Here is a 13,669-nt window from a genome sequence, read left to right as displayed (position 1 = left end):
TGACGGAAGCATGAAACAAGCGGGAGCTCCTCGCTGCCTGCTTGCCAGTGCTCACGGAGACCAACAACATATGGTTGGATAAATGCAACTGTCTTCTTGCTGAATATTTCCCTGTAGTAAAGATACATTTATGCTCGTCTCTCTGATGAAAAGTGAGCTCAGCGAAGTGCTGATGTGAAGACAAAAATATGGCGTCAGAGTTTGTTGTGTGTGCACCTGTTTTTGCCTCCAGGCACACGCACCTTCCACTGCTTCCAGTGTTTGAAGCATGCGGTGACAGCTGCAGTCCGCAGGGATGGAAGTAGGAACATTTGCAAAACATGTCATGAACAAAAGAAGAAAAGAGCAAGGAGAGACCTGTACAGATCTTTAATAACCAACTATAAAACAGGCACTTGGTGAGCCACTTTACAACTTGCAAGAGACACTGCATTTCCCTTTCTTCTCATTCGTATTCATTTTGCACATTTTTAAAATAAAACTTTTACACCACACATTCATCTACCTACAATATAATACAATGTAAGATACATACAGTATAAACAAGATAAAGCACCTTTGTTGTCCTAGTAAATACTATTAAGAATTAAACACTTGGAGTTACAGACACAGATGATTGAGTTTGTAATTTGTGTGTGGTATTTTCAGTGCATGGGAAGAACTCCAAATACAGGTCTTGGGACTTTGATGTCCTTGTATGCACCTGAGTTTATACAATGGAAGCTTTTCCTAATTTTGTTTTCTGTCAGCCTACATGTGATTTACTTGGATGGTTTACACAGTATTAATAAAATACAGAGAGCCAGTAAAAACAGTCTGATGTACGTTTGTAACTGCATCTGCTACAGATCTCATGTTCCCTTCTGAGGACATTGGCATTCACATTACAATAAAAAAAACACAATGTAGCACCACGTAATGTTTATACAAAGGCTAATACGATGAATGTCAATGCAGTACAGTAATGTAAAAAAAAAAAAAATACAAAATGACTATGTAGGAAGTATTTATGAAAGGTGCACAGACAATAGTCCATGTCAGTTCTGATGTCATTTGGTCCTTTAGTAGAAAACATTAAAAAAAATTATTTTATGAATGCAACATGAACATGCATTTCTAAAAACAAAATATTTTACTGTATTTTCAAGTATTCTTTTTTCTCTCCTTTAGGTAAATGAAATATATTCTCTTAAAAAAAGTTCAATGATTTCTCCAACTAGCATATTTAATTTCTGACCCAATATTCATATCTGCCATTCATCCTCACATTTATGTAATAAAAACACATGTACAAAGAAGAAATAAAGTGACTATGTAAGTATTTAAAGATTTAAAGCATTTCACAGAAAATAGCTGTGCAATCTCATTCACCATAATGAATTGTCTTAAACATTTATACCTGTGAACATTTACAGTCTATTATTCACAGATCCCCCCCCCTCCCCAACCCTTAGTTAATAGATTCTGATGTGTCCTTCCTTAAAGGAATCTTAAAGCTAGTGAGTTTTTGGCCAAACAGCTGGCTGAGGAGGTGGTTCTGTGACTCTGCTGTCCGGTAGGAATGGGTCTCCATCGACCTTACCCCTATCTTTGGTCGAGATTTCAAAGAATTGTTCATGGGAACTGAAGAAACTTTCGATATCTGAGAATGCAAAGCTCTCCCCAGAGTTCCCTTTTTGGTTTTATAGTCCCCGTTCTGAGGGCTCACAAACTCAGCCTTCTTTTGCGTACAGCTATCAAGCAGACTTCGTTTCGACTGCAAGCCCAAACTTACAGTCTTGCACTTGGAAATGATTTTGTTGCTAACGACATCATCCCGTACTGAGGACAGCACAGGGTACTCATTCAGTCCATCTGACTTTCTCTGCAGAGACGGATTTGCACACTTGCTGGGGCAAAATTTCTTCTTGGGTCTAGAATCAACGCCAAAATTTTCTTGTGTGACTGGAGAGGAAACCCTTTGCAGGCTATGAGGGGATTTCGTGTCCTTTCTCTTCTTCTGTCGCCTCAGCGGTTCCTTATCCTCATTTGAAGCTGAGGCATTGGGGGAAACCTTGGAGTGAAGGCCTGGTGTTGACTCTGTGGTCTTTGGACTACTTTTGGTGTTGTCAATTGACTTCTCAAGGGCAGCCTTCTCTTTATTCTGACTGTCATATTCCTGCTCAGCACCATGAGATAAGATCTGTTGTTTGCTGCTATTACTAGAAGAGTTGGACATCTGATGCCACTGCTCCTCATCCCCCTGCTGGTCCATCACATCGACAGCTGATTCATCCTTTGCAGACTCAGGTGTCTTTAAACTGATTTGATTTTCTATTAAGCTGACTACAGAGTTGTCACTAGGAGGAGGTGAATCAGTTTTTTCTTCCGTTTCTGTAGCGTCACCTTGAACAGAACCTTCCTTAGCTTTAACAGTCTCCTCCCCCGCACCACTACTCTCTTTAGATGCTGACCAACAGGTTGTTTCTGCTCTAATGTGGACCGACTCATTCTCCTCTTTCACGTCGCATGCTTCAGGAATTGATATTTCATTACCCTCTTTATCAAGATGAGGCGAGGGAGTCGGGTCAATTTCCTCCTTCTTGGGTGTAGCAGACTCAGAAGAATCCATATGAATGCATTTTTCCAACTCTACAAGCAGTTCAGAGTAGTCCTCAGCAATGTCCTCAGTCTTCACACTTGTATTGTTTGTGTCACTGTGGTATTCATTTTTGATGGTCTGTGTGGAGTCGTCTGCCATGGACACAGGGGGTTTGGAAGACTGTGTGTCAGAGTTTTGATTTAAGTGCAGTGAGCTTACACTAGCAATGCCACTGTCTGAGCTGTTTTCTTGCAGACTGTCAGGGAGAATTCTCCTCTTTTTACTTGTAGGCGAAACACATTCATCTTCTTTGGATGCAGACACTCTGACGGGTCTCAAGACGCCTCGGAATTTGAAAATTTTGTTTCCCCCTGACAGGTGCTTTTCCATGTGACGATCAAACTGCTCTTTCTTGGAGAAGGTGTAGTTACAGGTGCTGCAGATGAAGGATTTTTTAATCACGTGCATGACATCAGCGCAGAGCTCACAGGTGTAGAGGGTGGTGTGCTTCGAATCCAGCTCATCCACCTCCTCGTGAGCTCTCTTCAGATGATCTTTAAGCTCCTGGGCCTCCTGATAAGAGACGGGGCATTTGTGGCACAGGAAAATCCTTTCCAAATTGTGAACCACTAAATGTCTCTGGAGTTTGAATGGTTTGGGGAATTGTTTTCCGCAGTGGTGGCAGTCTCTTGAGGGGTCTTTGCAGTTGGGATGCATCTCCACGCTTTTAGGTGTCTCTGTTTTGTGCAGGACTTCAAGTGGGGTTAAGGCGTTCTTCCCACCAGCTCCGCTGGCGCTTTTACATTTGTGAAGCTTTGCCTCAGCACCCTCTACCATTGTGCTGTCTGCAGAAACAGCTTTTTCCTGTTCTTTATTAACTTTGCTGGCCTCTCTGCTCACCTTGCTGGGGCGATGCTGCATTATTGAGGAGATGAAGTTCTTCACTGCTGTCTCTTGCATGAAGCTGCCCGAAATGCCTAGCATGGATCCTTGAGTCTGACCCCTCCTGGCAAACTGTGTGGCATGCTCCCGTAAGTGTTCATTGTACATCCACACATCTGATATCTCCTTCAAACACATTCCACAGGTCCAGATACCTGTCTTGTTCTTTGCATGCTTCTCCCTCAGATGGTCTCTTAGTTGTTCCCTGGAGCTGAATTTACGCTGGACACACATGTAGCAGGTTGGAGGTGGAGAGGGGTTGTGGGAGAGTTTGTGAAAGTTCAGCTCACCCAGGGTAAGGAACCAAGTGAAACACACTTTGCACTTGTATTGTTTATCTTTGACTTTCATTCCGCCATCTTGCCGTTTCCTGCCTCGCCGCTCTGCCACTTTGTTGGGCTTTTCATCATCTCTATTCTCCACATCAACAGTTGCGATTGCTGGAGGAGCTACTGAGATATCTTTATTAGAATCAAAGAACTGGATTTCTGGAAGCTGAAACGTGGTGTTCATGTTTTGGATGTCAATGCTGTGGAAGGTTTGAACGCCCTCTGGCTCCACAGTGTACGGGGTGGATGCTACTTCTGGTTTACAAGATTTGGGGTCAGAGGTCACAGATGAGCTGGTATCAAAGCTGGTGAAGGCAGCGGGGCCGCTCCATTCAACTGAAGATTTATCAATTGTGCTTTCGAGTGGTTTCAAGAGGCTGCTGCGGAGCTCTTTAATGTTGTCATGAACAGCATCCCCCTGATCCCTCTGTTTAACATCTGCCAGCGGTGTGACATCTGCCTTTATTGTGCTGTTGTGGCACATATTCAACATGATGGCATCATCAAGAGAAATTGTCTCATATTCACAGTGCTTTGCGTGATTGTCATTAAAAGTCTGTTCAGCCTGGTTTTCCGCGAATTGATCTTTACTCTGCACGAATGTTTCAGGAGGAAGGAAGTCAGCAGTCACATTTGAACGGGGCGATAGCTTCTGCCTTTTGTTTCTTTTGCTGTACACCCTTGGGCACTTCTTCCTTTTTGCCTCATCATCTCTGGGGAAGAGCTGTGAGAATGTGGTGTCATCGTCAAATAGGGCCTTCAGATCAGGACTTATACTTGGAGGGCTGAGAGCTGTGGAGTTCAAACAGGAGAGAGGATGTACTTTGTCTGCAGGGCTACTGTTTTTCTCACATTTTATTTCGCCTGCCACGTTTCTAAGAATCTCCTGGGCAAGGCTATCTTCTGAACCTTTCAGTTCACACATGTCTTCCACAGGGAGCAGAGTCCTTCTGTTTTCATCACATTCTCTGATAACCTCCTTTTCTACAGTTATAGTACTTTCCACATTATTATCCGTACACACTTCCAAATTTGCCATCTCTGTGATACTCGTACATTTTGTTTCTTCTGCATCAGCAATTTGATTGATCTCCACAGTTTTATTAAGTACATTTGTCTCTTTTGTTGGAGATCGGGCTGTGTTGTCAAAAGCAGGCTCTGAAGCAGCACAGTGAGGGAATTCCTCAGTTCTTTCACTGGTTTTCTCCTGTTCCTCAGAAGATTGGCTGCGCTCTGCACTGCTTTTGAATTCGGGAGTTATAGCTTGAAGTATATCTGTTTTTAATATATTCAGAAGCTCATCAGAGAGATGGTTTGGCTTTCTGTTTACCTCACTGTTCTTGTTCTTTCTAGCTTTGTTGTTCTTCTTTGCTTTTACTGACAGCATTGGGCTTTGATAGCCTATTTCATCTACTGCCACTGCACTTGTCTCACTTGCCATTTCCTCCAGGATGGATTCGGTCTCTGCCGCTTTAGATATGAGAGCACTACTTATCTCAGGCAGGCCATCTATTTTTGTTGGGTAACAGGTCTGTGAATCATCTTTATGTTTTTTCTCTGTAGTTTGTGATGCTTCATAAATAAGCGCACTCCCCTGATGGCTTGATGCTGCACTCTGCGGGCCAGTGTGTTTTTCAGCTTTGACTAAATGCTTCATTGCTTTATGCCTCTTTAACCCTGGCACAGTCCTGAAACACATGAAGCAAATTTCGCAGAGCACTTTGCCCTGCTGAGCGCTGCTCTGTGTCTTTTTTTGCGTCACATCTTTGTGTATTTGCGTTGTTGAACACTGGCCAGTGTCTATTGTTGGTCGCTTCTCTGAAGGGTCTGATGGAATCAGCATTTGTTCACTTTCACAGATGATGAGTGGCTTAGGAGTGGGCGGACCATCTGAAAAGGTTTTTTTGAGAAGTTTACTGTCCTCAACAGAAGCTTTGTGAGAATCTAAAGTCTCTGTTTCAGCCTTGCTCAGAAGGTCTGCATGCACATGCAAATTCTCAACAGGTTTGAGCACCTCATGGCAAACCTCCAGGTTTGTCTTTACATTACCAGCTGTAGAGTCTGTTCTCTTGCTTTGAGCTGGAAGCCCCAGTGAAAAACATGTGAATTTCATACTCTGCTGTAGCACCAGTGGTTCATCGGATGAATATAGCTTAGCTGCAGGGTTGGAATTCAGTGATGCTCCTGTGTCTGCTTCAGTTTTGCTAAAAATCAGTGCAGGGTTTATACTCAGATCACATGATTCAGAGTCATCACTGGGTCTCAGCACGGTATCTGCATTCTCTTTAGGCTGACTGGCTGGTGAGACTGGTATGTAATCGTACTGGTTTAGTTGTGGAGGTTCATCTGAGATGCTGTTATAGTTGAGTGGGCTGAGCTTGAAGTCGTACATTAAATCTCTTTTTCCAAGGCTCTCTGATACCACTGGTGGTTCTGCCATAACGGTTGCTGGAAGTGGAGAGGAGATGGTGGTTTCAGATCTGGGGATTTTACACTCTCTCATTCCCAAGTGCAGGTGAGGCGGACTTATTAAAGAGTACTCCATCTCCACGGTTGTGTTTAGCTCCTCACTGTTTGAATTTCTGTTTTTGCCTTTGCTTCTTGGGGATTTTGTATTTTGAATGGAGTCTTGATCAATAAATTTATTGTCGCATGTATTGTTTGACTTACACGAATCCTCTTCTGTGTTACATTTCCGCATAGGCATTTGATTAGAGCTTGATAATAGAGGACTGACTGATGGAGCAGTCGTTAAATAGACGCAGTGACTTTCTTCCACTTCATCTCTGCACGGTGAGTTATGCTGACTTGCCATGAAATCAATGGGAAGCTGCTCTTTGATGTCCTGAACATTTAAAATCTCTTCTCGTTTCTGAGCAGACTCAAAGATGAGACCTGTCTCAGTTTTTAATGAGTCATTAAATGGAGTCATTTTGCAGGAATCACCGTTAATGATGCCATCAGACTGTGAAATGATCAACAGATTGCTTTGTCCCTCTATGGATTGGGTGTCATGGAAGGGCGAGCAGCATCTAGAGCTTTCTGTTTTGGTTTCCACCAGTAACGGACTGCAGGGCTTGTCTGTGGTGACAATCTCTACGGACATATCAGTTTCACCGTACGTCTGTGTCGACAGGCCTATTAAATGATCTCGGCTTGATGTTTCAACAGTTATTTTAACAGTTTTACTTTCTGACCGCTCCACTTTTAATTCGTCAGCATGCGATGAACTGTTGTCGTCACGATTACCATGGCTACCAGCTGATTGTCGCTCCGCTGCTGCCTTCGTCACATCTGCCATTTTCTCACTAATATCTGAACTGGGCTCAGCCTGAGCTGGTGATAACAGATGAACACCAGAGTGACCCGTAATTCCCTTCACCGCCTCCGCTTCCTCACCCGTAGGGTGAATACTCTCGGCTGACACTACTGTTTTTAAACAGCTGATCGACATTGTCCTCTGCATTACAGTTCCCGCAAGATTCCTCATCCACACGTGGCTCATGTGTCACCACACTTGAGCAGTGAGCAGTCTCGGTTAAAGTGCTACTCTTGGAGATATCCTGCTCTGATGCGACTTTACTCTGTGCCTTGTAATCCTTGTTTTCTGTGGCCTCACTTGGCTGCGATGAATTTGGCTGGCTGCCATTGACTCTGGGGTCAGCCTTGCTGGAGAGAGATGACTCTGACTCATCCAGAATGAATTCAATTTCATCCTTCCTCTCACTGATATTTGGAGGTGATAATATATTCTCCTTTTTCATAATTGCTTCCTTTTCCTCATGATCTTCTCTTTCAACTGCATCTGTTGCCTGACATTCAGTTTCTACATGTTGTTGACTTTGGGGAGAGTTGACATTTGGCGTTTTGTCTACTGATATAAGGGGTTCTTTCTTGAATATAGAGTGTGAAATCACCTCCAGACTTTTCATGAGATTTTCTGCATATCTCTTCTGCTCCAAAATCTCTTCCTTTGTTTCCGCAGGAGTGTCTTCTTCAGCACTTCTTTCCTCCGTTTTTTGATCAAGGTGGAGCTGTGGGTGTTCAATACGTGAGGATGCAGAGATTAAATTTGGTGCATGGCCCTCTTTGTCTGAAAATATTTCAAGAGCCCCTGATTCATTGTGAATTGCAGTGTGGGGACTGTGATGTTCACCCATTAGCTCAAATTGAAACGTGCCGTGCCATGAGAGTCCCTGTTCAGTGAAAGGCTCTGAAGGCATCGAAACAGGTACATCTATCGTCGGTACAGAGCATTTAGCATCCAAAGTGGGGCACTCACTCTCTGACTCATCACCCAGACGTAAAGGTGAAAATTTGCTCATTTGCAGCTGTTTGGGGACGTGCTGATCTAGTATCGGTGGCCTTTCCAACTTTGTTGTCTGCAGCTGGTTCTCGAGCTCGTTCACTATTCTCTTTATCTCCAGCTCATCCTCTGATGCACAGCTGTTGAGATTTGCACTGTAGTCAGTTATTTTTTCTGGCAGAGACAAAGGAATGTGATTATAATCTGGCTTCTTTTCATTTGATTTCTCCGAGTTGCTTTTGTACTGGGATATCTCATCTGGTAGAACGGGGCTAACAATGAGATTCCAGTCTCTTTGCTCCAGAAAAGGAGAGAAAGATGACACAAACTCGTCTTTTTTCTCCGATGCGTTTTCTATTGAATGGAAAGCCTCTTTTTGTATCGGCATCTCCGAGTAAAGGCCACCGTCAAAGCCTGTGAGGTCCCCAAACATTGATGAGGTGTCAAATGAAAGCGGAGATTTAATGAGTCCTTGCTCCTGGTCCAGGGGGTAAGGCATGAGGTGGAGTGTGTCTTTTTGTATCAGCGGGCTTTGGCTTTCAGTTGGAGACAGGCACACTTCATCCATCAAAGAGCTGCAAAGAGACCCAGGTTTGTGCGTGACTAGGTCACTGGCTAAAGTGATAGCCTCTTTCACTGCACAGACACTGTCGCTCTGTTTTTCAAACGTGGGGGTGTCTGATAACTCTGGCTGTGCAGCCAGGGAGCCCTCTCTTCTTTTGCCCTTTGTTTTTCTGTCAATATTGAAATCAGTTTCTTTGGTAGCGGGGGACTGTGAATTAAATGTCTTGTTATCTGTGCCGCCACATTGTGTTGGTTCGTCTTTAGGGCAAAGATTGTCTGCTCTCTGTAGGGAATTTCTGTCTGAAGTAACCGTTGTACTGGGTTCTTTTTTGTGAAACACGGGTTTCTCTCTTGATTTTGCATGAGACGTTTTGCTTTTTTCCAAGTGCTTTACTGTGTCTTTTGCTTTTTGTGAGGATGCCGCTAGATCAGCAGCTTCAGGATTTGAGTGACATTTCTTGGGATCTTCTGTATTGTCTTTGATATCAGAATGAATGGCTTTGTTGTTGTTATACTTCTTGACAGATTTTGTGAAAGTCAGTGCAAGTGTGCTGGACTCTTTAAATAACTTCTGAGGGGAAGACCTTTCATGGGTTTTCTGCTCTGGAGACTCTTTGTTTTTGTCTGTCTTCTTCTCACAGTCTGAGTCAGTGCGATCAGTGCTTTTGGGGCTGTTGATACTATCACTTGAAACACTCACAGATGTGCTGAGTTCACTGCTTGTGGACGATCTGCTACCCCGCCTCCTGAGCCTCTGGTGAGAGCCGTGCTTGTCGGGCGAGAGAGAAACCTCTTCGCTTTTTTTCATCTCAAAACACTCCTTCGACTCATGCCTCCATGCCGCCTGGTCCCTCTCGCTCTTCGCTCGCCACTTGCACTCTTTAGTGTATGTATATTTACAGCGACTACTCTGATTCAGTCGGCCTTGGCTTGCTATCTTTACGGGCTCACATTCATCATCTGAGTCTGAGACATAGTCGTATTCTCCAAAGGCGGTGTTCTGCACTGTAGGAGTTAGTCTCTCCATCACCAAGGAAAACTGAAGGTTTTTAGTACCTTTGACGTGGAGTTTATGGAGCTTATTTTTCTGTTGAACTATTTTGTGAATAAGTTCTTTGCTCCAGGTGCCCCCTCCAGTGTTTTTCCTCTTGCTCTCTTTCACTGCAGTTCTTGAAGTCGGAGAGGTGGAGGCCTGTGAGGGTGCCGACCCTCGAAGTGCGGAGTTGTCCTGAAAGCTCTTAACGCCGCAGCGTTCCGAAAACTTGCTGGATAAGAGTAACCTCTGTGTCCCCGTGTTTTCGCCCTCGCTCTTGCACAGAGTTTTTGCCTCTTTCACTTTGCTGCCTTGTTCCCACGTCTTCTCCCTGGAGGCAATTCTTGAATTTTTATGAGAGACTTCTTTTTTTATGTTAATTTTCTCATCTTGTTCCAGATTCAGAGAGATTTTCTCAGGGCTCTCTACATCAGAGTCATAAAAATACTTTTCCTGTGTGAAAGACACATCATCAACTGCTTGTTTATTTTTGCTCTCAAAGACCAGGGATTCTTTCATTTTCAGAGATTGTTTGTTTGACGATGTTTTGACAGTGGTGAGGTCATCATCAGCAAATGCATCAATAAAGCTGCTGTCTATTTCAGCATTGTCTGACTGATATCCCAGTCCGTTCAAAGCTTCTGTGATTAGACTGTCTAACTTGGCATCCATTTCCAGCTCGGGGAGGTTGACTGAACTGGAGAACAGTTTCATTGAATCGTCTTTATTGTCTCCTTTCATTTCACTGTCACATATCAGGTCGCCGTTTTTATTGAGGCCCAACAAAGACAAGTGAAGATCAGACGGACACCTTGAGAGTGAAACGTTTGACACGGACGACACTGCTTTTGCTGGATCTGAATGGTATTTTCTACTGTCCTCAATCTTTGCCGTTTCTTTGAGGTCATTTTGTGCAAACGTGTGATGAGCACAGTATTGCTTATGGCCTAAAAATGAGGCCAGGTTGTTGAAATTTTGATCACACTGTTTGCATGTCAGGAGCACATCCAACTGGTCAAGATTTGCTGTGGCTAATGAGCTGGCTAACAGCTGATGTGCAGAGTATGGCGGGGGAGGCTGCTGGTGCTCCACGCCAAAACTATCCACATAAGCTTTGCTTCCATCCAGAGTTGTCTTTACATGACTACTGCTTTGCAGGTAGCTCATCATGTCGTCTTTGGGTCTGTCTGGTACAAAAGGAAGGTTCCGCGGAGCGTCGGAATGAAACTGGTGGGAGTGAGTGCTCAGGTGATCTGAGGGTAACTGGGTTTTGCCTTGTGGTTGGTGATAGAATGGGTGAGAGGGTGCTGGCTTAGATATCTGCGTGTCCTCTGAGCTGATGTTAACAGGGCTCGTGGATGCTGGGGAGTGGGAGGAGCAGGTACTGCTAGATGCAGGATTATGAACTGGGGATGGCAAAGGGGATTCATAAGGCGATACCATCATCAGTCCCATAGGCGGCACCTGTAATGGTGGAAAGCTGTAGTTTCTTGACGGTGCTGCTGGAAGAGAATGATTGAGTCCAAAGAATACTACCTTATTTTTCGACTCACATACTTGTGAGTGGCTTGTTTCTACTTTAAAAGTTGGGACTGTGTTACTGTTTTTTTTAACAATCTCCTGTCTTTGGTTTGAAAAGACATCACCAGTTCTGCTGTTCTGAAATGAGCCAGGAGTTTTCAACGAGCTGGGTTTATGTGATTTTATGTCATCCTGCCAGTCAGAGGGGGAAACTATGTAAGCCAATTTTTGATTGCTTATTTGTCTAGATAACTCAATTCTACTTTGGTTTGGCATGGCAGGGGTGGGTCGTATCTGCTGCCAGGGCATTCTGTTATTTTTAGATGAATTTGGCCTTTGGTCAATCGCTGGCTGGTTCTGAAACTGAAACTTGTCATTTATATCAGTGTACTGAATTGTGTTTGGATCTTCTTGTGAATATGCCTTATTAGGCCCCTCCCATGAGTGTGGTATCCTACTTAGAACATTACTGTTGATGTTTTTATCAAAAGCCATTGTGCTCGAGCGAATGTTATTGACTGGAATGCTGTTATATGTTTTGGTGGGAAAGTGCATTGGTGAGCCTGGGACTTGTGAAATATTTCTTGCATGCATACTTCCTTGAATGAGTGTTCTTTGGTTGGCAGCTGTGTCTTTGGGGTGACAGTTTCTCTTACTCCCCGAGGTGATGGCTGCATCCCTACTGTCTGCCTGTCCAATTGCATCTGTGCTCTCGGCCAGCCCAGTCTTTCCTTGCTCCGACTGCTGTGAGCTGGAGCCAGAGCTGTCGCTGCTGGCTGAGTCCTCACTCAGGTTTCTTGGACACTGGATGGATGATACCACCCCTTGCATAAACTGTGACTGCGGATTGTGAGGATAAGTGCTTCGATCCTCTGGTTGCTGTTCATTATTGAACTGAGTGTTGTTCTGAGCAATATTTTGCCCTTCTGCAGGTGCGAAAGAAAACGAGTTGTGGGTCACATGAACGGAACCTAAAGAGGCGTTTGTGAAGTCTTGGGATTGTGGGTCCTGTTCACAGGGAAAAGAGTCAGAGGTTGATTCTTCCATTAAATTATATCCATACTGAAATGGGCCAGGCACAAATGTGTTTGCCTTATTTGCTTCTGATAGGGCAGTGGATTTCTGCGATGAAACCCCAAAGTTAGCACCATTGAAAGTCCTTTCAGGAGATGCCCATGCATTAGAGCCACTCAGATGAAAGTCAGTCAGAATCAGTTGGCCGCCAGGCTGTGCACTGTTGCTCTCCATGGATGCTGGCTGCTGCTGCTGTGACAGGGGTGGGTGTGGGTGAGATGATGTTCCACTTGAGGAGCCCAGTGTCTGTGAGGTAAAGCTTTGGGAGGTGAGGTTAGAGGAAGCCTCTTGGAAACAGCGGCTGTAGCTAAGCTCTTCTTGTTGTAGTTCGGCCTCTCTCTCTGGTATACTGGGAACGTGGAATCTGTAGCTGCCCGAAACTGGGCCACGACTGGTTTCCAACTTCTTGGGTGGCAAAACCTTCTGCTGTGGATATGCAATACCAACAGTGCGTGGATTTGTAATGCCTGGTCTGTACAGCTGCTGTGGGTTGCCTCGCTCTGTCTTTACTGACCGCTTCCCTTTCTCTCGGCTGCGGCTCTTTCCACTTGGAGACTGGGGACTGCCTTTGCCACTCGACCAAGTCCTGTCAGTGGCGAACTTTGATCTGTTCTGCAGTGATCTGAAGTCAATCTTCCCTGCTTGCTGTGGTCGTATGACAGCCTCACGCTGCTGAGGACAGTCCCTTTTCTTCTCTATTTTTTCAGCTTTGGGCCCTCTGCTACTGGCTCTGGCCTCAGTGCCTGTGCTTGAAAAGTGCTCTGAAGATTCCTTTGAGGTTTTTTCACTCGTCTGCTCCAGCGTGGTGCCCTCATCCTGCAGTTTGGACTCAGTGTCCAGCTCTTTGACTGCATGCATTCGCTGAGTCTCTCCTGCCATGGTGCACAATGTGTGCTGTGAAGGCCTGGTCCTCAGAAGCGCTATCTGGGAGACAGGGACATCGTCTTGTGTGTAGTAATAATCACTAAATGTCCAGTGGCAGGAACTGCAGGGACCGGGCTTCTCGCTGCAAGCTCATCTCTTCACCCTCATTGTCAATTGCAGATCTGGCACCAAAGCAAATCAGACCTGGAAGGAATAAAGAGCAAAGAGGATCAGATGGCAACCTTAAACTATCTGATCAAAACAATTAAAAACTCTTAGAAATTAAATGTTTTTTGTTAGCTAAAAGCAAACAATACTAATTAAACATGCAAGCGAAACATTGAACAGCATTCAGAAAAACTTGTGTATCCAAAAAATACTTTTTGGCCTAGGTGTTAGTATTGAAAATAGAAATGTCAGGAACTTCCAAATGAAACAAATAAAGTTAAAAAACA

General features: G+C 44.4%; 1 protein-coding gene across 1 annotated transcript in view; it reads right to left on the bottom strand.

Annotated features, from left to right (window-relative positions):
• Positions 1-354: 354 nt before the first annotated feature.
• Positions 355-13,669, bottom strand: part of LOC120729607 (zinc finger protein 469) — a 200,499-nt gene continuing 187,184 nt past the window's right edge. The window contains 2 exon segments of the mRNA XM_040025336.1: positions 355-7,254; positions 7,256-13,418. Of these exon segments, the coding sequence (XP_039881270.1) occupies positions 1,451-7,254; positions 7,256-13,229 (11,778 nt within the window). The 5' untranslated portion in view covers positions 13,230-13,418 and the 3' untranslated portion in view covers positions 355-1,450.

Source organism: Simochromis diagramma, unplaced genomic scaffold, assembly GCF_900408965.1.
Source record: "Simochromis diagramma unplaced genomic scaffold, fSimDia1.1 OVJJ01000293.1, whole genome shotgun sequence".
Lineage (NCBI taxonomy): Eukaryota > Metazoa > Chordata > Actinopteri > Cichliformes > Cichlidae > Simochromis > Simochromis diagramma.
The sequence above is the reverse complement of the archived record's forward strand: the minus strand, read 5'-3'. Positions and strand labels throughout refer to the sequence as shown.